Raw genomic sequence first — 25,291 nt, 5'->3', positions numbered from 1 at the left:
GTGGACACACCGCCATAGTGACAGTATTTGGCAGCGTCACTCATCCTGTGAATGGACACACCGCCATAGTGACAGTATTGGGCAGCATCACTCATCCTGTGAGTGGACACCGCCATGGTGACAGTATTAGGCAGCGCCACTCATCCTGTGAGTAGACACACCGCCATAGTGACAGTATTGGGCAGCGCCACTCATCCTGTGAGTGGACACACCGCCATAGTGACAGTACTGGGCAGCGCCACTCATCCTGTGAGTGGACACACCGCCATAGTGACAGTATTGGGCAGCGCCACTCATCCTGTGAGTGGACACCGCCATGGTGACAGTATTGGGCAGCGTCACTCATCCTGTGAGTGGACACACCGCCATAGTGACAGTATTGGGCAGCGCCACTCATCCTGTGAGTGGACACCGCCATAGTGACAGTATTGGGCAGCGCCACTCATCCTGTGAGTGGACACACCGCCATAGTGACAGTATTGGGCAGCGCCACCCATCCTGTGAGTGGACACACCGCCATAGTGACAGTATTGGGCAGCGCCACCCATCCTGTGAGTGGACACACCGCCATAGTGACAGTATTGGGCAGCGTCACTCATCCTGTGAGTGGACATACCGCCATAGTGACAGTATTGGGCAGCGCCACCCATCCTGTGAGTGGACACACCGCCATAGTGACAGTATTGGGCAGCGCCACTCATCCTGTGAGTGGACACACCGCCATAGTGACAGTATTGGGCAGCGCCACTCATCCTGTGAGTGGACACACCGCCATAGTGACAGTATTGGGCAGCGCCACTCATCTTGTGAGTGGACACACCTCCATAGCAGCATGTACAACACTCCCCAATAGGAAGAAAACCCGCTGGCTTGAGGCGGCATCTTACCGCCTCAATTCATACTTTCTGTCTCATATATACATATATACATTTGTATATATATACCTGCTACGACACACGGGGGGGGAAAGAAAGATATCCTCAAGGGCTGGGATACAGTTACTCAATAATAGCGAGGGTTTAAGTGGTCTGTTATCACCAGATAACAAGAGATGTGAATTAGGCGTGATAAAATATGTGAATATTTCGCAGTGTACCAACCATGCATCTCTCTCTGGTCAGCCTGCAACTGGATCAACCTTCCTATGGGTGCTGGCACCACGTCCTGGCTGAGCCCATACTTTCTCTGAGTCACATATATGGCGTCTTACGCACGCTTCCTGTATCTTTATACGCAATTGCAAATACACACCTGCAGCTTCAAGGTATACACACCTGCAGCTTCAAGATATACACACCTGCAGCTTCTAGGTATACACACCTGCAGCTTCAAGCCATACACACCTGGAGCTTCAAGCCATACACACCTGGAGCTTCAAGCCATACACACCTGGAGCTTCAAGCCATACATACCTGGAGCTTCAAGCCATACACACCTGGAGCTTCAAGCCATACACACCTGGAGCTTCAAGCCATACACACCTGGAGCTTCAAGCCATACACACCTGCAGTTTCACGCCATACACACCTGCAGCTTCAAGCCATACACACCTGCAGGTTCACGCCATACACACCTGCAGTTTCACGCCATACACACCTGGAGCTTCAAGCCATACACACCTGGAGCTTCAAGCCATACACACCTGCAGTTTCACGCCATACACACCTGCAGCTTCAAGGAATATAGGAACCAGGGCGATCACATTTCCCATAGACCCTCCAGCGAGCCCGATACCCATGTTTATTGGTTCAGTGCCTCTTGAGGCAATTAAGGGTGAAAGGCAGAGGTGGAAGGGGGGCAGAGGGGCAGAGGGGCAGAGAGAGAGAGAGAGAGAGAGAGAGAGAGAGAGAGAGAGAGAGAGAGAGAGAGAGAGACAGAGAGAGAGAGAGAGAAGGGGTGGAAGATAGAGGGAAGGGATATAGGGGCGGGGCGGGGGAGAAAGGTAGAGTGAGAAAGAGGGAAAAAAAGGAGAAAATGTTGAAGTGTTTAGTTTTTGTTACCTATACATTTCCCCTGCCTCCTCCTCCTCCTCCTCCTCCTCCTCCTCCTCCTCCTCCTCCTCCTCCTCCTCCTCCCCTTCCCCTACCTACCTGGTCCCTCGCCCTCTGACCTCTCCCATTTTTTTAGGAGAGTCTAATGACCTTCCCGCTGACCCCGAGACAGCGTTTTGGCGGGTCAGGTCGAGGATATGTGAAATTTAATTAAAGCCGATATTGTGCTCTGAAGATAGACGTCGCTAGCAGCCGTGGATAGAGTTGATATATATATATATATATATATATATATATATATATATATATATATATATATATATATATATATATATATATATTTATATTGAAAGGACTTAACAAGACACAATATTTCATCATTGTGATATAAACAAGAGAGGTTGGTGCCACGGCCAGCGAGACCCAGAGTTATTTACGGTGCCACGGTGATTAGTGGGGCTGTTAGTGGCGGCTGTTGTGCCCTTAGTCATGGGGGAGGCACTTCTCTCTCTCTCTCTCTCTCTCTCTCTCTCCCCCTCTCTCTCTGTCTCACAAGGAACCCTCTGATGTGTCCTTCAACCTCCCCCCACCTTCCCCCTCTTCACCCCCACCTCCCCCCCTAATCCCCCCCCCCCCAAGAGACGACCACTCGACCCTGCTCACAATCAAGTGTCTCATAGGCCTAACGCGGCCTCATTAGACTCACTCTACATTGTATGAGTCGCGCAAGGTGCCATGGTTTGTGAGGCACCTCACAGGCCCCCTGTGAGGTGCCTCATGCGAGGAGACTGGGGCTGTGCCATATATATATATATATATATATATATATATATATATATATATATATATATATATATATATATATATATATATACCAGGGATTGTGAGGTGTCATGAGGGAAAATGAGAAAAGTGTCGTGAGTGCCATGACATGAATGCAGTGAGATGGCGGGACAATATGATAATAGACAATAGAGATGGCGGGCCAATATGACAATAGAGATGGCGGGACAATATGATAATAGACAATAGAGATGGCGGGCCAATATGACAATAGAGTTGGCGGGACAATATGATAATAGACAATAGAGATGGCGGGACAATATGACAATAGACAATAGAGATGGCGGGACAATATGATAATAGACAATAGAGATGGCGGGACAATATGATAATAGACAATAGAGATGGCGGGACAATATGACAATAGACAATAGAGATGGCGGGACAATATGACAATAGACAATAGAGATGGCGGGACAATATGATAATAGACAATAGAGATGGCGGGACAATATGATAATAGACAATAGAGATGGCGGGACAATATGACAATAGACAATAGAGATGGCGGGACAATATGATAATAGACAATAGAGATGGCGGGACAATATGACAATAGACAATAGAGATGGCGGGACAATATGATAATAGACAATAGAGATGGCGGGACAATATGACAATAGACAATAGAGATGGCGGGACAATATGACAATAGACAATAGAGATGGCGGGACAATATGATAATAGACAATAGAGATGGCGGGACAATATGATAATAGACAATAGAGATGGCGGGACAATATGACAATAGACAATAGAGATGGCGGGACAATATGATAATAGACAATAGAGATGGCGGGACAATATGACAATAGACAATAGAGATGGCGGGACAATATGATAATAGACAATAGAGATGGCGGGACAATATGACAATAGACAATAGAGATGGCGGGACAATATGACAATAGACAATAGAGATGGCGGGACAATATGACAATAGACAATAGAGATGGCGGGACAATATGACAATAGACAATAGAGATGGCGGGACAATATGACAATAGACAATAGAGATGGCGGGACAATATGACAATAGACAATAGAGATGGCGGGACAATATGACAATAGACAATAGAGATGGCGGGACAATATGACAATAGACAATAGAGATGGCGGGACAATATGACAATAGACAATAGAGATGGCGGGACAATATGACAATAGACAATAGAGATGGCGGGACAATATGATAATAGACAATAGAGATGGCGGGACAATATGACAATAGACAATAGAGATGGCGGGACAATATGATAATAGACAATAGAGATGGCGGGACAATATGACAATAGACAATAGAGATGGCGGATCAATAAAACACAAGAGCACTCCCGCGCTCTGTTGTTTTTAAACTCTGGGAAAGTTTAAGCTCGCGGCACCAAGTTATCCTCAGGTTGCAAAATACCACGACACTGAAAAGCTTGCGACAGTGACTAAGGAAATGCTTGCGACAGTGACTAAGGAAAAGCTTGCGACAGTGACTAAGGAAAAGCTTGCGACAGTGACTAAGGAAAAGCTTGCGACAGTGACTAAGGAAATGCTTGCGACAGTGACTAAGGAAATGCTTGCGACAGTGACTAAGGAAAAGCTTGCGACAGTGACTAAGGAAAAGCTTGCGACAGTGACTAAGGAAAAGCTTGCGACAGTGACTAAGGAAAAGCTTGCGACAGTGACTAAGGAAAAGCTTGCGACAGTGACTAAGGAAAAGCTTGCGACAGTGACTAAGGAAAAGCTTGCGACAGTGACTAAGGAAAAGCTTGCGACAGTGACTAAGGAAATGCTTGCGACAGTGACTAAGGAAATGCTTGCGACAGTGACTAAGGAAAAGCTTGCGACAGTGACTAAGGAAAAGCTTGCGACAGTGACTAAGGAAAAGCTTGCGACAGTGACTAAGGAAAAGCTTGCGACAGTGACTAAGGAAAAGCTTGCGACAGTGACTAAGGAAAAGCTTGCGACAGTGACTAAGGAAAAGCTTGCGACAGTGACTAAGGAAAAGCTTGCGACAGTGACTAAGGAAAAGCTTGCGACAGTGACCCCCAGGACAATATTAACACTGTTTTCTTTCACTGTAACGGAGAAGCTTTTACTTATATTTCGCGCCCGGGTACGCGTAGCTTCCCCCAGTTGTATTCCTTGCTAAACCACGCAGGTCAGCGGAGGTCAACTGTGTTTGTGGAGAGGGGGGGGGAGGGTGGCGCCACAACATGACTGTATCACGTAATGTTCTTTTCTGCTACGGCGAGGAGGGGTATGAGAGAGAGAGAGAGAGAGAGAGAGAGAGAGAGAGAGAGAGAGAGAGAGAGAGAGAGAGAGAGAGAGAGAGAGAGAGAGAGAGAGAGGGGGGGGGAGGGGGGGGGGGGTAAACTGATTGCGGTGACTTCAGTTTAAGGCTGACTGACAAATGAGTGGCAAATACGTCTTTAATGGGATTTTTTGACAGTACTTACCTCAAACATACAGGAGATAGGGGAGGTGGGGTTGAGGGCGGGTCTTGGTAAACTATACCCTACATGTGGCCTAAGCAAAGCGGATCTCCTTTGGTGGAGCAGAGCGGATAGATCTGATGCTCGGGTGTATGCCACTCCAGGTACCAGGATTGTACCCATGCACCTCGGGCATATCTGTCCATCTTTACACTGGAAAGAATGCCATCTGGATGCATCAACACACACATAGGCGCATGACTTTTGTTTTTTTTAGGGATGGGAGGGGGGTGTAAAAGAGGATGAAGAGGTACAGGTGATTGATTCAACGAGAGAACGGTGGGGAGGGCTAGGCTTGGAAAGGTGGATAGGGTTAGGCAAGGAGGGGTGGAGCGGGGTGGGCTAGGGAGGATAGAGAGGGCTAGGGGAGGGGGATCAGCCTGACGAAAATAAGTTTCCTAGACTTTCCGTCATGTTGACATGTTGTTATTACAACCTACAGACCTGCAGCTTGAAGCTGCAGGTCTGTAGGTTGTATTAGTCAGCTGATGGTTGATGGAAGAGCTTGCAACAATATTCAGGTGTGTCGTACATACCTGCCTTCACCACAACCCTCCAGGTCCTCATAAGCCATCCCCCCTCACACGCCTCATTCTTCCTGGCTCTCTTAACTCACCCCACTCTTCACTCCTCACCCCCATCACCTCACGCCCCATATAACCCCTCCCCCCCCCACTACTACCCCCACCTCCTCCCAAGATCCCAGCGCAGGCCTAGAGGGGTACCAGATGGTCCTCTGGGGTACTGGAGTTTATGACGTGAGGTGAGACAAGTGTATTTATGGGTGTAACGTGACTCTGGCCGCCCTTAAGTAGCTCACTCGGCCCTCGTGCTGAACAACACTCACGGTAACGCCGCTCCCATAGTAACTCCTCCCCTTGTTACTCTAGAATACAAGGGCTGATATCAGTCGCAAGAATTCAAATGGCAAACACGACCTGGCGACGTGTGGCGAAGGAAAAGGAGCCGCCCTTTGGTGTGCAAAATGTTTTCAGCAGAGTTGTGCTCTGGTTGTATATCTGGCTTATGATCAGTGGCAGCCGTCGCCATGCTGTCTACACACCTGCAAGTGTGTACTCACCTAGTTGTGTTTTGCGGGGGTTGAGCTCTGGCTCTTTGGTCCCGCCTCTCAACCGTCAATCAACAGGTGTACAGATTCCTGAGCCTATTGGGCTCTATCATATCTACACTTGAAGCCCTCTGTGTACTCCTGCTGCACCCCTTCTGCACACACCTGCTATGGACGCACCTGATACAGGATACAAGTGGTCCGGGAACCTTCCCCTCATTCTGTCAAGAAGCCTCGTGCCGCTCTCCCTCTCCCCCCATATCCCCCCCATACACCCCCCCCCCCCACACACCCCTCGCCCCATCTTAGGTTTCGTGGTCTTGTCTTGGGGTCTGTGGTTTTAAAAGCGTCAGGAAACGAAATTGAAAAGATTTAAAAGGACTTACACTTACAAAAGGACTTACAAAAGAACTTGTGTTACAGTATCAGGCACTGTAGCACAGTGGTGTACGCGTTCTCCTCACAACCAATATGGTCTTGGATTCCATTCTCGCGGTAGAACAGAGACGGTTGGGCATATTTCGTTTCAATTATTAGGAAGCAGTAAAGGGGTACCCGGGGAAGACCGAAGAGGTGAATGGTCTCTTCCCTAACGGAACTAGCTGAACCAATACACTAACAATCACTTAACCCCCCAAGACCCTTCTACTAACCAGTGGGCATCATTAAACATCAGCATGGCAAGGTAGCAGAGGATAGGAGGATAGAAGAACAAGTGAGTGAAGCTGTATACCATGGTACAATGCAGTCGCGGAACATCGAGGCCAGGCGCCAAATTCACGAAGCAGTTACGCAAGCACTTACGAACCTGGTCATCTTTTCTCAATCTTTGGCGGCCTTGTTTACAATTATTAAACAGTTAATAAGCTCCGAAGCACCAGGAGGCTGTTTATTAACAATAACAACAGTTGATTAGCAAGTTTTCATGCTTGTAAACTGTTTAATAAATGTAACCAAAGCCGTCAAAGATTGAGGAAAGATGTACACGTTCGTAAGTGCTTGTTAGTAACTGCTTCGTGAATCTGGCTCCAGGAGCCGCTGTTTACACCCGTCCACTAGGCCAATACTCTCCCAGATCAGTGCGCAACGAAACGAACCCAAAATAAGAAAGGTCTGTCCTCGGCCCGTCGATGATTGATGCCGTCTGTCACTCTCCGGCGTCCCGGGTTGGTGCCGGGACATGAAAAAGCGCGCCAGAAATTAGTACCTCGTAAATTGGCGGGAGCTTGAGAAAGGCGCGCGAAATCTGGTGTCGCGTGACGGTGACCGTTTTCCCTTGTTTCCTTTAGTCTTGCTGCACATATATGTAGCTTTTATGGTGCGCCAATTAGCCTTCTTCTGACAAAAACAAAAGCATGTGTGGAATACCAAATATGAATTGTTTCAGTAGTTTTATATTCAATGAAATTGGTGTCTATTTTTTTTTTAGGTTCATGTTTCATGATTCTTATTTTAAGACTTTTATTAGGAATAGAAACTTTTATGTCCTTCTGGTAATTGCCAGATCGGCGAGACTGTTGTTGTTCGCTCCCGACAAGACTCAGCTCCATGAGAACGTGAATGGTATAACAGTTGGTAGAGAAAGAGACGGATTATTGGTATTTGTGGTTAGGTTGGTGATGGTATCAGAGGTGGTGATGGTGGTGGTGGTAGTGGTGGTGGTGGTAATGATGATATCAGTGGTGGTGATGGTATTAGTGGTGGTGATAGTGGTGGTATCAGTGGTGGTGGTAATGATGGTATCAGTGGTGGTGATGGTATCAGTGTTGGTGATGGTGGTGGTATCAGTGGTGGTGGTATCAGTGGTGGTGGTGGTATCAGTGGTGGTGATGGTGATGGTATCAGTGGTGGTGATGGTGATGGTATCAGTGGTAGTGATGGTGGTGGTATCAGTGGTGGTGATGGTGATGGTATCAGTGGTGGTGATGGTGATGGTATCAGTGGTGGTGATGGTGATGGTATCAGTGGTGGTGGTGGTGGTGATGGTAGTAATGGTGGTGGTGGTGGAGGCAGTGGACACCCCAGCCGCACCTCGCCGCACCCAAGTGGAGAGCGGCACATTTTTGCCAAGTGAGCCACCAGCCACCAGCTCCAGAGGCCGGCCACAGTTACTAATATATTCAACCTGGTTAAACTCTGCTAACCTTGACTTCTCACATATCCCCCACACCCGCGTCATCCATCTTGATAAACACAGAAACTTAAACCCAAAGTCACTCGAGAGAACTTACTAGTATCATGGAAATACCTAGCGAGAGCCTTTTGCGCGAACCGACCACCTGACACCCACCATCTAAAAGCCTTTGGTGACGATTGGCCTCATAAATCGCGTGCCATTTGTCAGTCTTACTGCAGGAGTTATAGCTGCGGGGGGGTTAGACCAGACTTTGTAAATAGGGCAATTCCCCTGGTGTGTTTGTGGCCCTGAGGGCAGCAGCTGGCGTGGGTACATAGAGGGCCACAATGGGGGCATGGCTGTCCCGGCCCCAAGGGCTTCCGACAGGGAGTTTGGGGTAAAGTGTCTGTACTTGACCGACTCCCAGGAGTTTGTGGGTTTTACGAGCGGGAAATGCTTGGTGTGTGTCGTAATTAGGTCAGGCTTCGTGTGGAGCAGGTCTGTTGGACGCGTCCAGATCCCCGAGTGAAAGTTGAACCATCAATTTAGCCGGTGATCTCGTCCAAAAAACCTAAACACCTCGATCACTAAAGTTTGCACTTAAAACTATCCATTTTTTTTCATGAAGGCTTCAACTTTTGTTTGGGAAATATTCCTTATGCTTGCTGGGAGAGTTTTGAACAACTGTGGGCCTCTGGTGTTCAGTGTTCTCTGATTGTGTCCACGGCACCTCTGCTCTTCTCTGCTCTGCCTCTCTTTTTTCATAACGTACACTCCAGTATGTTATTTTACTGTGCACATATAGGATTAGGGGCAGAAGTGTGAGGGGTGTAAATGTATAGAGTCTGGCAGCAGTGTAGGGGTATGGAAGGGGGTATATATATATATATATATATATATATATATATATATATATATATATATATATATATATATATAATATATATATATATATATAATATATATGTAGTGTATTAAGAGTGATGTATAGGGTGACGGAGGGGTGTAGTTGTATAGTGTACGGGCGTGACGGGGTCCAGTTGAAATATGGCTGCGACAGTGACGGGGCCCAGTTGAAATATGGCTGCGACAGTGACGGGGTCCAGTTGAAATATGGCTGCGACAGTGACGGGGCCCAGTTAGAGTGGCTATTAACAAGTGATGTCGGTTAACAGTCTGTGCCCCTCCCCCCCCCCCCTCAAGACTTTCTCAAATCACGCCAAGAGGATTTTGAAACCCATTGAGAGGGTCCCTGGTTTATTGATCAAGTTCTATCATGACTTTTATCATACTCAAGTATTTTAAATGTAAATATTATACATGACAAAAAGCAGGTGAACGCGACGATGTTTTGTAAACATTATTTGTGTTAGTTATCTTGTTGTTGTTGTTAAATATAACATTACATGGACACAAGTCCGTTTTGCTGAGCATTTACTTGCATCATCAAAACCGTTGTTGGCTTACTTAATACTGTTAATTACTGTTGGCGTTGATGTCTTCTGTTACCTATTGGTGGAATGATCTCATTATTTCTCCACAGTCTTTTGCCCCTTTCCACCATACCCCGTTTCCCCCTTCCCCCTTCCTCCTACCCCTACCCCTTTCCACCATACCCCGTTTCCCCCTTCCCCCTTCCTCCTACCCCTTTCCACCATACCCCGTTTCCCCCTTCCTCCTACCCCTACCCCTTTCCTTTAAGTCTTTACCTTTCCTTACACACTTCACATCCCCCACCCCATACCCCCTTCTTCTCCCTTGCTTTGGTCCCCTCTTTTAATTCCCTTATGTAATACCTTCTCCAACTCCCCCTCCCCTCTCCTTCCTATCCCTCACCCCCTCCCTCCCCATCCCCCCTACACACACACACACACCCTTACTCACCTCCATATCCTGCCGAGGGACTTTGAGAGCTCGGCGTTGTGGACCTGCCTGTGGGAGCAGGAGAGCTTGCGACGGGCCTCCTGCGCCCACACCATGAAGGCATTCATGGGTCTCTTGACGTGGACCTTCCGCCTCTCGCTGTCACCGCCGCCGTCCCTGGGAAAGTGAGCTCAACTGTACTAGGGTAAGGGGCACCCTCCTTAGTGCTCACCAAGGGGTTCTTCAACAGGGGAAGGAAAGATAGGCAGGTGGGTAAGCCATTAAGGTAAGTGGGCAAAGGGGGAAGATTTTAATTTTTTATATATAGGGCATTCGGAAAAGGAAGAGTGGAAATCTTAATTCATGTTCGTTTATTGAGACAATAATATACATCTGAAAGGAATAGAGGGGGGAATTTAATTTAATTAAATTCCATCATCAAATGGTATATGATGGTATAAACCATCATATACCATAGGGGGGGGGGGGGGGAGCTTAGGGCATTAGCAAGGGATAGGTGGATAGGAGAGGGGGGGATAGGGAAGACGTGATGTTTTAGAGTAGTAGTGTGGAGAGAAGGAAAGGGGGCCAATTTTAGGGGAGTGGAATTTCATATGAGTCATATGAGCTGCTATAATTGATTTTTTTACAGGCTGTTGTAATTGGCTTCTATGTGCTGTTGTAATTGGCTTCTATGTGCTGTTGTAATTGGCTTCTATGTGCTGTTGTAATTGGCTTCTATGTGCTGTTGTAATTGGCTTCTATGTGCTGTTGTAATTGGCTTCTATGTGCTGTTGTAATTGGCTTCTATGTGCTGTTGTAATTGGCTTCTATGTGCTGTTGTAATTGGCTTCTATGTGCTGTTGTAATTGGCTTCTATGTGCTGTTGTAATTGGCTTCTATGTGCTGTTGTAATTGGCTTCTATGTGCTGTTGTAATTGGCTTCTATGTGCTGTTGTAATTGGCTTCTATGTGCTGTTGTAATTGGCTTCTATGTGCTGTTGTAATTGGCTTCTATGTGCTGTTGTAATTGGCTTCTATGTGCTGTTGTAATTGGCTTCTATGTGCTGTTGTAATTGGCTTCTACAGACTGTTTTAACAAGTGCCGATCATTAGGCTGTTGATAGTAGACACCTACAGCATACCTGGAGAGGTAGCATACCTGGAGAGGTAGCATACCTGGAGAGGTAGCATACCTGGAGAGGTAGCATACCTGGAGAGGTAGCATACCTGGAGAGGTATGCTCTCACCCACCGTCTTAATCATACACATAAAACATTACACATAGAGGAACCTCTCAAGCTAAGCGGTTCATGGAGTATACCTCAATGGATAGGGGAGTATACTTCAGGGATAAGGGAATATACTTCAGGAATTAGGGAGTATACCTCAGTGGATAAGGGAGCATACCTCAGTGGATAAGGGAGTATACCTCAGTGGATTAAGGAACATACCTCAGTAGATAAGAGAATACCTAAGCGGTTAATGGAGTATACCTCAGTGGGTAAGGGAGTATACCTCAGTGGATAAGAGTATACTTTAGCGGTTAATGGAGTATACCTCAGTGGATAAGGGAGTATACCTCGGTGTATAAGAGAGTTTACCTTAGTGACTAAGGGAGTATACTTCAGTGGGTAAGGATGTATACTTCAGTGGGTAAGGATGTATACCTCAATGGATGTGAGTATATCTCAGGGGAGAGGGGAGTATGCATCGGTGGATAAGAGAATATACCTCTGGATAAGGGAGTATAACGCAGTGGATAATGGGGTATATCTGTGAATAAAGGAGTATACTTCAGTGCCCACCTCCCCCTCCCCCCCCCCCCACAAGCATTCACCACTTGTAGGTCAAGATAGAATTCTTCGATTCTGTGGTAACGCTCATTTCGTGATCCGGGTTCGAATCCCAAGGTACTCTTAACAAATGGATTTGTTGATTTAAGTTATTTGTTAACTTTCTTTTAAAGCTTAAAGATTGCCTATAAGCTGTCACAGAGCTGCAAGACAGACAAAGACAGATCTGAAGATATTAATATCACACCAGAAGAAAGAGTGAGACGGGGAGGGGACAGGATTGCGACATTAAAGATCTTGAGAGTGTGACGTGGGAGATATCCATCATATACCAGACAGTCGGCTTTCACAATTTATCCCATATACCAGACTGTCAGTTTCTATCATGCCAGGCTGCGAGCAGCCGCGTCCAACAGCCTGGTTGACCAGTCCACAGCCACGAGGAGGCCTGGTCGAGGACAGAGCCGCGGGGACGCTAAGCCCCGAGATCATCTCAAGAACCCCGACATCAATTTTCCCGTCGACAACCATTATACCTGTCGGGCGTTTAATAATTCCTCGGTTCGGGGTCCGCCCGCGCCCGCCCGAGGGTCGAACGGTGGCGTTCTTCGGGGTCCGCCCGCGCCCGCCCGAGGGTCGAACGGTGGCGTTCTTCGGGGTCCGCCCGCGCCCGCCCGAGGGTCGAACGGTGGCGCTCTTCGGGGTCCGCCCGCGCCCGCCCGAGGGTCGAACGGTGGCGCTCTTCGGGGTCCGCCCGCGCCCGCCCGAGGGTCGAACGGTGGCGCTCTTCGGGGTCCGCCCGCGCCCGCCCGAGGGTCGAACGGTGGCGCTCTTCGTCTTGTTGCACACGTCGTGTCGGCGCCTTCAGCCTCCCGACTCCCGCTGATAAAAAAGAAAAATGCTCGCGTCTAGGTACCACCTTCGATATCCCCTATCAGCCTTGATATGGTGCTCGGGACGGCTAGGCGTCAACATTTATCAGCTCAAACACGTACCGACAAAGTACCGTAAAGGAGCCGGGGGGCACGAGGGCGCCCGTCTGGTTACTTCACTACCCCGACGATGGACGACGTTTAAGTTTTAAGTTTTTGTTTTTAAGTTGTGTGCCCCGAGGGGCGAGTTTATTGGGCAGCGACAGTCATCATGTGAGTGGACACACCGCCATAGTGACAGTATTGGGCAGCGTCACTCATCCTGTGAGTGGACACACCGCCATAGTGACAGTATTGGGCAGTGACAGTCATCCTGTGAGTGAACACACCGCCATAGTGACAGTATTGGGCAGAGTCACTCATCCTGTGAGTGGACACACCGCTATAGTGACAGTATTGGGCAGCGCCACTCATCCTGTGAGTGGACACACCGCCATAGTGACAGTATTGACAGCGTCACTCATCCTGTGAGTGGACACACCGCCATAGTGACAGTATTGGGCAGCGTCACTCATCCTGTGAGTGGACACACCGCTATAGTGACAGTATTGGGCAGCGCCACTCATCCTGTGAGTGGACACACCGCCATAGTGACAGTATTGGGCAGCGTCACTCATCCTGTGAGTGGACACACCGCCATAGTGACAGTATTGGGCAGCGTCACTCATCCTGTGAGTGGACACGCCGCCATAGTGACAGTATTGACAGCGTCACTCATCCTGTGAGTGGACACACCGCCATAGTGACAGTATTGGGCAGCGTCACTCATCCTGTGAGTGGACACACCGCCATAGTGACAGTATTGGGCAGCGCCACTCATCCTGTGAGTGGACACACCGCCATAGTGACAATATTGGGCAGCGCCACTCATCCTGTGAGTGGACACACCGCTGTAGTGACAGTATTGGGCAGCGCCACTCATCCTGTGATGGATACACCGCCATAGTGACAGAATTGGGCAGCGTCACTCATCCTGTGAGTGGACACACCGCCATAGTGACAGTATTGGGCAGCGTCACTCATCCTGTGAGTGGACACACCGCCATAGTGACAGTATTGGGCAGCGTCACTCATCCTGTGAGTGGACACACCGCCATAGTGACAGCATTGGGCAGCGCCACTCATGCTGTGAGTGGACACACTGCCATAGTGACAGTATTGGGCAGCGTCACTCATCCTGTGAGTGGACACACCGCCATAGTGACAGTATTGGGCAGCGCCACTCATCCTGTGAGTAGACATACCGCCATAGTGACAGTATTGGGCAGCGCCACTCATCCTGTGAGTGGACACACCGCTATAGTGACAGTATTGAGCAGTGGCAGTCAGTCTGTGAGTGGGCACTTCGCTATAGTGACAGTATTGGTCAGCGGCACTCGCCCTGTGAGTGGACACACCGCCATGGTGACAGTATTGGGCAGCGCCACTCATCCTGTAAGTGGACACACCGCCATAGTGACAGTATTGGGCAGCGCCACTCATGCTGTGAGTGGACACACCGCCATAGTGACAGTATTGGGCAGCGCCACTCATCCTGTGAGTGGACACACCGCCATAGTGACAGTATTGGGCAGCGCCACTCATCCTGTGAGTGGACACACCGCCATAGTGACAGTATTGGGCAGCGCCACTCATCCTGTGAGTGGACACACCGCCATAGTGACAGTATTGGGCAGCGCCACTCATCCTGTAAGTGGACACACCGCCATAGCAACATGGACAATACACTCCCCAATAGGAAGAAAACCCGCTGGATTGTTCGTCCTGTCACTTGTACCCATCCACAGTTGGGTACGTTTGACGGCGGACATTGTTGACCTCTGTAGGGATCATTGGGAAGAGACGGGGGCCCGTCCCACACTGACAGGAATTGACTTATCAAGTAATTCGCCATTCTCCAAGAAATACGACTGTTTTCCCCTTACCAGAAAACTACGAACCCAAACAACCTATCTAACCTATCGATGAAATGCATAGAAAACGTTAATATTACGTAGCTTTTATTTTTTTTTACTAATGCGTCGCATTTAAAGCGGATTGGTCGATTAATTGCACTCAAAATTAAGACGGATCAAGTGTGAGGACAGGTTGCGACGGTATTCAGCTATATCTTCCTTCAACTTTATTCACATAAGATAATTCATCCCTAAAGAATATAATCTTTAAGCGATTGTCACTCCTGTATTCTCGTGTATCCTAGTGTATTTAGCTGTTGTATTTGACAGTATAGTGTAGGGGAAACTAATATAAATTTATGGATTAGCAATATCCAATTAGAGCTTTTGGTTATCGTATGATAAGTAGTGTGTTTAGTGAGTGTGTGCGTGTATGTATGTGGTTTGTTTGTGGTGTTTGGTATGTGTGTGTGTGTATTCACCCATTCGTACTCACCCATTTGTGCCTACAGGATCGAGCATTGACTCTTGGATCCCGCCTTTCTAGCTATCGGTTGTTTACAGCAATGACTCCTGTCTCATTTCCCTATCATATCTAGTTTTAAAATTATGAATACAGTTTGCTTCCACAACCTGCACCTGAGTGTTTGTGTGTGTGTGTTTGTGTGTGTTTGTGTGTGTTTGTGTGTGTGTGTGTGTGTGTGTGTGTGTGTGTGTGTGTGTGTGTGTGTGTGTGTGTGTGTGTGTGTGTGTGTGTGTGCTCACCTAATTGTGCTTGCGGGGGTTGAGCTTTGGCTCTTTGGTCCGTACGAACTGTGTGTACTCACCTATTTGTGCTTGCGGGGGTTGAGCTTTGGCTCTTTGGTCCCGCCTCTCAACTGTCAATCAAGTGGTGTACAGATTCCTGAGCCTACTGGGCTCTATCATATCTACATTTAAAACTGTGTATGGAGTCAGCCTCCACCACATCACTGCCTAATGCATTCCATCCGTTAACTACTCTGACACTAAAAAAGTTCCTTCTAACGTCTCTGTGGCTCATGTGAGTACTCAGTTTCCACCTGTGTCCCCTTGTTCGCGTCCCACCAGTGTTGAATAGTTTATCCTTGTTTACCCGGTCGATTCCTCTGAGGATTTTGTAGGTTGTTATCATGTAGGTTGATCAGATCATGTAGGTTGGTGATCATGTGATCATGTAGGTTGTAGATCATGTGATCATGTAGGTTGTGTGTGTGTGTGCGTGTGCGTGTGAGCGTGTGTGTGTGTGTGTGTGTGTGTGTGTGTGTGTGTGTGTGTGTGTGTGTGGTGAGTAAGGACGAGCGGTGAGTGACAGGGGGGACTGAGATGTGAGTGGGTTAAGATGAGTGCGGGAGGAGAGTCTTAGGGAGAGTTGTGATAAGTGAAAGCTGAGTCCTGGGCGTCATTATCGATAGACAGAAAGTTGACGGTGTTATCACCGGGGCTCCATCTCCCGTCACCCCACACCCTGACCCCCCCTCCCTTACCCTCACCCCCTTACCTCTCCCCTTCACCCTGCAATTATTTTGCTTTTCATCCCTCCCTCCGGGGTGGAAGGGTAGTATGTCTTCCTCCCCACAAGGGCATTACGCCCCTTGCCTATCTCACTATCACCGCGAACTATCACAATCGCCCCCCACAGCCACAATCACCATCACCACGAGCCTAACAACACTCACTATCATCCCGACGCCACACTATCATTTCCAACGCCATATTCACTACCACCCCCCAACGCAATAATGGAAAACGTGCAAATTGGCCAACAGGATCGTGTAAACATAGATCAGACTTCAGACGAAGTGGGGAACGAACTGACGAGATTGAGAGAGAAATGGCCACGAGGACCCGAAGACACGCCCGGTGAGGCTTCCGAAGTGAAAACGAGATCGAAGTAGAGCTCTGCACACCACGCGCAAATGTCTACGATGCCTCAGTAGACGAAGGGAAGATCCCGTAGCGATGGGAAAACAACCAACGTTGTACCCGTCTTGAAGACCAGCAAGAGGATCCCTAAAATATACCAACCAGAGTTCGTCTTCAAGAGAAAACTAGATAGTTTCCTTCACGAAGTGCCGGACTAATCGGGTTGTAATATGTATGTGGGCCCGCGGGCCGCTCCAAACAACAGCTTGTTGGAACAAGCTCTCACAAGTCAAGCCTGGCCACGGACCGGGCTTGGGGAGTAGAAGAACTCCCAGAACCCCATCCAGGTACAATCCAGGTACTTAAACGAATCCAGTATTGTGGTACGACGATTGTAATCAAGCAGAAAAGGGAAGGATATGAGTTGATTGTGCCTTCCTGGATTGTCAGAAGGTATTTTGGTAGAGTTCCACGCGGGAGTCTGGTATACATACAAGAGAATGATGCACGGGTTGCCCAGGAGGTTGATCAAGAGGGTACCTCTCTGAGCAGAAACAGAGAATGATGCACGGGCTGCCCAGGAGGTTGAGCAAGAGGGTACCTCTCTGAGCAGAAACAGAGGGAAAAGCGGAAGTTGACACATGGATGACCACAAAACTCAGTACTATGGGCCTGTAATATTATTGATTTACGTGCCAAATAGTCTTCCCAGCTTGATGCCTTCTTTTCATATTTATTTACTAATATAAATAATATAAATTTGAAGGCTGATGCATTCATATCAATGATTGCGGATGATACAAAATGAATTGAAAGAGACAGTCCTTCAAATATTCTTCAAGTGTAAATTATTATGTATCTCTCACTTGCGATCTAGGGAATACAGATACAAAATTTTGTAAGCGTTCCCAATAACTTAAGATGTTTTGCTGAGTAGATTCGGGCAGTAGGAGTCTTTTGCATATTCTTCACATCAACAATTTCTCCAGGTTTGAATGGGGCTGTTGAGCGCCGACCTGCAAGGAGCGAGATCGTCGCTCTACCGTCCAGCCCAAGTGACTGGGCCTCTTAAGGTGGTTCTTATCCAACCTGCCATTTTTCTTGCAGTTGTGACGGCTACTTTATAGTGTTCTTTTAAAAGTAAGATCTTCTGACATGATTACTTCCAGATCGCTTTACCATTGCTTTTTCTGTCAATAGCGTAGTTCAACTGCGTTTTATATGTCATTTCCGTTTTTCCACAGTTCAGGAGTTGGAACTGGAACTTCGTTAAAAACTATGTTATTTTCTGTGGCCCTTCGAAAGACCTGATTTACATCAGTGTGGAGGTTTGCTGTGTCCTCAATGTTGTCTACTCTCATGAAATCCTGGTGTCATCTGCAAAGGATGATACAGTACTATAGTTTGTGTCCTTGTCTATGTCCGATATGAACCGGAGAAAACGTACTGGAGCCATCACAGTACCCTGGGGGACTGAGCTCTTCACGTTGGATGATGCTGGTTTCACTGTGTTGACTGTTACACAGCTGAGTTCTATTCGTTAGGAAATTGAAGATCCATCTTCCTACTTTGTCAGTAATTTCTTCTGTACACATTTTGTGTACAGAAGAAATTAGTGTGTATTAAAATGGTATTTTCCTTGTCTTTCACGGCATCTAAGACTATGTCACAGTGGTCCAGGAACTGTGAGAAGCAGGAGCGCCCTGTTCTGAACCCGTGTTGTCTGGGGGGATTATGTAGACGCTGTGATTCCATGTGTTTTGTAGTCTTGCTTCTTAGCACCCTTTCAAAGATCTTTATATGTGATGGTCTGTAACTAGTGTAACTAGTTTATAATTGTTTGCGTCTGCTTTATTACTTCCTTTATCCCCTCTTAATCGTCCACTTGGATAAGCAGAAACAATTGTATGTGCCAGTGTTGTGGATAAGGTGCACGCATCTTTCCTCTCTCACATACATAGACTTCCATACACAGTTTCAAAAATAGGTATGATAGAGCCCAGTAGGCTCAGGAATCTGTACACCAGTTGATTGACGGTTGAGAGGCGGGACCAAAGAGCCAGAGCTCAACCCCCGCAAGCACAACTAGGTGAGTACTAGATGAGTACATCATTGCCCCTTCCAGTTCCCTCCCCCCCCCCCCATTACCTTCTATCATGTAGAAGAACTTGCTATCTGCCGTATCTAGCGATCATAGCTGTCACGGGCGGCCGCCGTGTGAACCTAAACCATCGGAACCCCCGTGGATAAAGTCGCCCCACGGCTATCTTGATATCTTAAGTTGTTTAAGATACCCGACTGGACCATATCGACGGAAGGAGGGGCAGACCTGCTTTATGGCGGGACGAGGTCCGAGGCGTAGGCGGCGGGTACATGATTAACGGGTGTTTATAGATCATGGGATGATGCTATAGATAGATTTATCAAGATAGCGGTAGCTGTAGATAGATTTGATCGTGATAGCGGAGGAGAGAGGGCCGCCGCCAACACGCCGTCTCATATCAGTCCCCCGGAAGACACCGGGGCGCCCGCTCCTCTTAAGGTAAACTCACAGGGGTCTACCTTGAGGTGCTTCCGGGGCTTAGCGTCCCCGCGGCCCGGTCGTCGACCAGGCCTCCCTGGTAGGCCAGGTCTACATCAAATGTTTTATATATACTAATTACCATTTAGGAAATCATCACATAGCCTTACTCTTCATTATCTCTGGTTTACCTGATAATGTCGAGAGTTGTTCTACTGTGTTAAGTCCGTCTATAAGAGCAGTACAATATCCCAGGCTGCACACGAGTATAAAACATTTAATATTTCTTAATATAGTATATGGTATACTCTCACGCAGTTCAATATACTTTTTACACCAGTGTGAATCAATACAATATCGACACTCTGTAAATCATAGATGTAGTTTGCTTAATAGTTCGCTGTGTCAAGCCTTACAGTGAAGAAGGTGAGAATAACACAAGATGTTGAAGACCCTTACAGAAGGAAGATGAAATAATCAACCATGTGTAAGCGACACATAGGCCTACTGACTGAAGATCTAGAGACTAATGTTTACACGTACTCACCTATTTGTGCTTGCGGGGTTTGAGCTTTGGCTCTTTGGTCCCGCCTCTCAACTGTCAATCAACTGGTGTACAGATTCCTGAGCCTACTGGGCTCTATCATATCTACATTTGAAACTGTGTATGGAGTCAGCCTCCACCACATCACTGCCTAATGCATTCCACCTGTTAACTACTCTGACACTGAAAAAGTTCCTTCTAACGTCTCTGTGGCTCATGTGGGTACTCAGTTTCCACCTGTACTCACCTAGTTGTACTCACCTAGTTGTGTTTGCGGGGGTTGAGCTCTGGCTCTTTGGTCCCGCCTCTCAACCGTCAATCAACAGGTGTACAGATTCCTGAGCCTATCGGGCTCTGTCATATCTACACTTGAAACTGTGTATGGAGTCAGCCTCCACCACATCACCCCCTAATGCATTCCATTTGTCAACCACTCTGACACTAAAAAAGTTCTTTCTAATATCTCTGTGGCTCATTTGGGCACTCAGTTTCCACCTGTGTCCCCTTGTGCGTGTTCCCCTTGTGTTAAATAGACTGTCTTTATCTACCCTATCAATCCCCTTCAGAATCTTGAATGTGGTGATCATGTCCCCCCTAACTCTTCTGTCTTCCAGCGAAGTGAGGTTTAATTCCCGTAGTCTCTCCTCGTAGCTCATACCTCTCAGCTCGGGTACTAGTCTGGTGGCAAACCTTTGAACCTTTTCCAGTTTAGTCTTATCCTTGACTAGATATGGACTCCATGCTGGGGCTGCATACTCCAGGATTGGCCTGACATATGTGGTATACAAAGTTCTGAATGATTCTTTACACAAGTTTCTGAATGCCGTTCGTATGTTGGCCAGCCTGGCATATGCCGCTGATGTTATCCGCTTGATATGTGCTGCAGGAGACAGGTCTGGCGTGATATCAACCCCCAAGTCTTTTTCCTTCTCTGACTCCTGAAGAATTTCCTCTCCCAGATGATACCTTGTATCTGGCCTCCTGCTCTGTCAGGGGGGCTGTGTTTATTAAATATCAGTTGATCTTTCATTCATAAAATATCAATTGAAACTTCAAGTATCTTAAGACAAGTAACTTAAGTATCTTAAGTATCTATATCTATCTATCTTAAGTATCTATCAAGTATCTTAAGACCCTTAAAATATCCCGATTGACACAATGACATGATTAGTATCATACTTTATCGTGATCTTCCTTTACAGAATGAATAACAGCTGTTCAGTTATTCCTTTCATTGATTGGTGCGATGGCCGCTCCTCCGTCCATACAGTACTGACTCACTCACAAGATCCATTCCAAGGATAAACATATGTAATTATGTAGTAGTAACCTCGAATTTTCTTTCTCAACAAGTATTCACAAAGTACACAACCCCCCCCCACCTCCTCCAATTCACAAAATATACCCCCCATTGACAAGATATAACCCCCTTCCAATTCAGATGATATACCTCCTCCCTCTCCCCCTCTCTCAATACCCCGTCTCTCCCCATTAAGGAAAAAAACAATGAGATTCTAATCATAATGGATCACTCGAGCAGTCTGCCTGCTGACGGCTCTGGTGACTATCTGGAAAGTGGCGGCAGTGTGGCGTCAGACAGACTGACAGACTGACAGACTGATGGCAACTGCTGACAATACCGCAAGATTGCACCACCAAACTCAAGAGTTCCTCGAGCGACTGTCTGTCTATCCAGTCTAGGGGGGAGGGGTCGAGGGTGTTATAGTGTGTTGGCTGCAAGCAGTGACAGCCTGAGGGATCATGTAGTCGGCCAAGGAGGAGGAGGAAGAGAAAGGGATGAGACATCTTTCAGAGTTGTCTCTAAGGCAACTCAGGATCACAAGAGAGCCGGTCGGCCGAGCGGACAGCACACTGGACTTGTGATCCTGTGGTCCCGGGTTCGATCCCGGCCGCCGGAGAGAAACAATGGGCAGAGTTTCTTTCACCCTATGCCCAGTAAAGTAGGTACCTGGGTGTTAGTCAGCTGTCACGGGCTGCTTCCTGGGGGTGGAGGCCTGGTCGAGGACCGGGCCGCGGGGACACTAAAGCCCCGAAATCATCTCAAGATAACCCCAAGAAGGTTACTTGAACTTGTGTTTTCAAGTTGATGACGGCGTCTGACGTAATGAAACTTACTGTAATTTTTAGCTGAATTCTAGTATCGTGAGAGAGGGGGGTTTGTTTTTCTATATACCTGAAGCTTTTGGATTTGGGTATAAACCGACGGGTTAACATGGATAACAGCTCTTGCTTGCAGTTTCACTAGGAACCTCAGTGACATACCCAAGAATCCTGAGGTTAGTAATATAAAAAAAACTCGTGCTTCTCTACTCTAGGTCTAGCCTGGTGGACTCTGGATTTTCTCAGAAAGTAGTTTTTTGTTTTTTTAAATTCTCTATTGGTAGGCTGGATGATTTGAGCCTCGCGATGAACGCTGTTGACTCGAGGCTTCGTGAGTTAAAATGTTCTGTCTGGGTCTCAGTGTTCACAAAATGATAATATTTCCTGCCATTATCGATCCTGCCATCCACCATCACCACCGCTGCCACCCACCATCACCACCGCTGCCACCCACCATCACCATCGCTGCCACCCACCATCATCACCGCTGCCACCCACCATCACCACCGCTGCTGCCACCCACCATCACCACCGCTGCTGCCACCCACCATCACCACCGCTGCTGCCACCCACCATCACCACCGCTGCCACCCACCATCACCACCGCTGCCACCCACCATCACCATCGCTGCCACCCACCATCACCACCGCTGCCACCCACCATCACCACCGCTGCCACCCACCATCACCACCGCTGCCACCCACCATCACCACCGCTGCCACCCACCATCACCACCGCTGCCACCCACCATCACCACCGCTGCCACCCACCATCACCACCGCTGCCACCCACCATCACCACCGCTGCCACCCACCATCACCACCGCTGCCACCCACCATCACCACCGCTGCCACCCACCATCACCATCGCTGCCACCCACCATCACCACCGCTGCCACCCACCATCACCATCGCTGCCACCCACCATCACCAGTGCTGCCACCCACCATCACCAGTGCTGCCACCCACCATCACCAGTGCTGCCACCCACCATCACCACCGCTGCCACCCACCATCACCAGTGCTGCCACCCACCATCACCATCGTTGCCACCCACCATCACCATCGCTGCCACCCACCATCACCACCGCTGCCACCCACCATCACCATCGCTGCCACCCACCATCACCACCGCTGCCACCCACCATCACCATCGCTGCCACCCACCATCACCACCGCTGCCACCCACCATTACCATCGCTGCCACCCACCATCACCAGTGCTGCCACCCACCATCACCACCGCTGCCACCCACCATCACCATCGCTGCCACCCACCATCACCATCGCTGCCACCCACCATCACCATCGCTGCCACCCACCATCACCATCGCTGCCACCCACCATCACCACCGCTGCTGCCACCCACCATCACCACCGCTGCTGCCACCCACCATCACCACCGCTGCTGCTGCCACCCACCATCACCACCGCTGCTGCCACCCACCATCACCACCGCTGCTGCCACCCACCATCACCACCGCTGCTGCCACCCACCATCACCACCGCTGCCACCCACCATCACCACCGCTGCTGCCACCCACCATCACCACCGCTGCCACCCACCATCACCACCGCTGCTGCCACCCACCATCACCACCGCTGCCACCCACCATCACCACCGCTGCCACCCACCATCACCACCGCTGCCACCCACCATCACCATCGCTGCCACCCACCATCACCAGTGCTGCCACCCACCATCACCACCGCTGCCACCCACCATCACCACCGCTGCCACCCACCATCACCACCGCTGCCACCCACCATCACCATCGCTGCCACCCACCATCACCAGTGCTGCCACCCACCATCACCAGTGCTGCCACCCACCATCACCACCGCTGCTGCCACCCACCATCACCACCGCTGCCACCCACCATCACCACCGCTGCCACCCACCATCACCACCGCTGCCACCCACCATCACCACCGCTGCCACCCACCATCACCAGTGCTGCCACCCACCATCACCAGTGCTGCCACCCACCATCACCATCGCTGCCACCCACCATCACCATCGCTGCCACCCACCATCACCACCGCTGCCACCCACCATCACCATCACTGCCACCCACCATCACCAGTGCTGCCACCCACCATCACCACCGCTGCCACCCACCATCACCACCGCTGCCACCCACCATCACCACCGCTGCCACCCACCATCACCACCGCTGCTGCCACCCACCATCACCACCGCTGCCACCCACCATCACCACCGCTGCCACCCACCATCACCAGTGCTGCCACCCACCATCACCATCGCTGCCACCCACCATCACCACCGCTGCCACCCACCATCACCACCGCTGCCACCCACCATCACCACCGCTGCTGCCACCCACCATCACCACCGCTGCCACCCACCATCACCACCGCTGCCACCCACCATCACCACCGCTGCCACCCACCATCACCACCGCTGCCACCCACCATCACCACCGCTGCTGCCACCCACCATCACCACCGCTGCCACCCACCATCACCACCGCTGCCACCCACCATCACCACCGCTGCCACCCACCATCACCACCGCTGCCACCCACCATCACCACCGCTGCCACCCACCATCACCAGTGCTGCCACCCACCATCACCATCGCTGCCACCCACCATCACCAGTGCTGCCACCCACCATCACCACCGCTGCCACCCACCATCACCACCGCTGCCACCCACCATCACCACCGCTGCCACCCACCATCACCACCGCTGCTGCCACCCACCATCACCACCGCTGCCACCCACCATCACCGCCACTGCCACCCACCATCACCACCGCTGCCACCCACTATCACCACCGCTGCCACCCACCATCACCACCGCTGCCACCCACCATCACCACCGCTGCCACCCACCATCACCACCGCTGCCACCCACCATCACCACCGCTGCTGCCACCCACCATCACCACCGCTGCCACCCACCATCACCGCCACTGCCACCCACCATTACCACCGCTGCCACCCACCATCACCACCGCTGCCACCCACCATCACCACCGCTGCCACCCACCATCACCACCGCTGCCACCCACCATCACCGCCGCTGCCACCCACCATCACCACTGCCACCCCACCATCACCACCGCTGCCACTCTCCATCACCGCCGCTGCCATCCACCATAACTTCCGCTGATATTAGAGACTGATTCCAACCTGCACACAGAAATAACACCACACGAGACCAGAAGGCATGGCAGGATGTGCAGAATACCCCCGTTGAAAAA

The 25,291-nt window shown here is 49.5% G+C and overlaps 1 protein-coding gene across 1 annotated transcript in view; it reads right to left on the bottom strand.

The window, feature by feature from the left end:
• LOC123762142 (transcription factor Sox-10) overlaps window positions 1–25,291 on the bottom strand; it is a 56,963-nt gene that overhangs the window by 28,282 nt on the left and 3,390 nt on the right. The window contains exons 2-6 of the mRNA XM_069303432.1: window positions 19,567–19,652; window positions 18,340–18,460; window positions 12,701–13,046; window positions 11,507–11,625; window positions 10,390–10,545 (exon numbers count right to left, since the gene is read on the bottom strand). Of these exons, the coding sequence (XP_069159533.1) occupies window positions 10,390–10,545; window positions 11,507–11,625; window positions 12,701–13,046; window positions 18,340–18,460; window positions 19,567–19,652 (828 nt within the window). The remainder of the gene's footprint in view (window positions 1–10,389; window positions 10,546–11,506; window positions 11,626–12,700; window positions 13,047–18,339; window positions 18,461–19,566; window positions 19,653–25,291) is intronic.

The sequence above is a fragment of the Procambarus clarkii genome, chromosome 5 (genome assembly GCF_040958095.1).
Source record: "Procambarus clarkii isolate CNS0578487 chromosome 5, FALCON_Pclarkii_2.0, whole genome shotgun sequence".
Lineage (NCBI taxonomy): Eukaryota > Metazoa > Arthropoda > Malacostraca > Decapoda > Cambaridae > Procambarus > Procambarus clarkii.
This window is presented reverse-complemented; position numbering and strand designations above follow the sequence as displayed.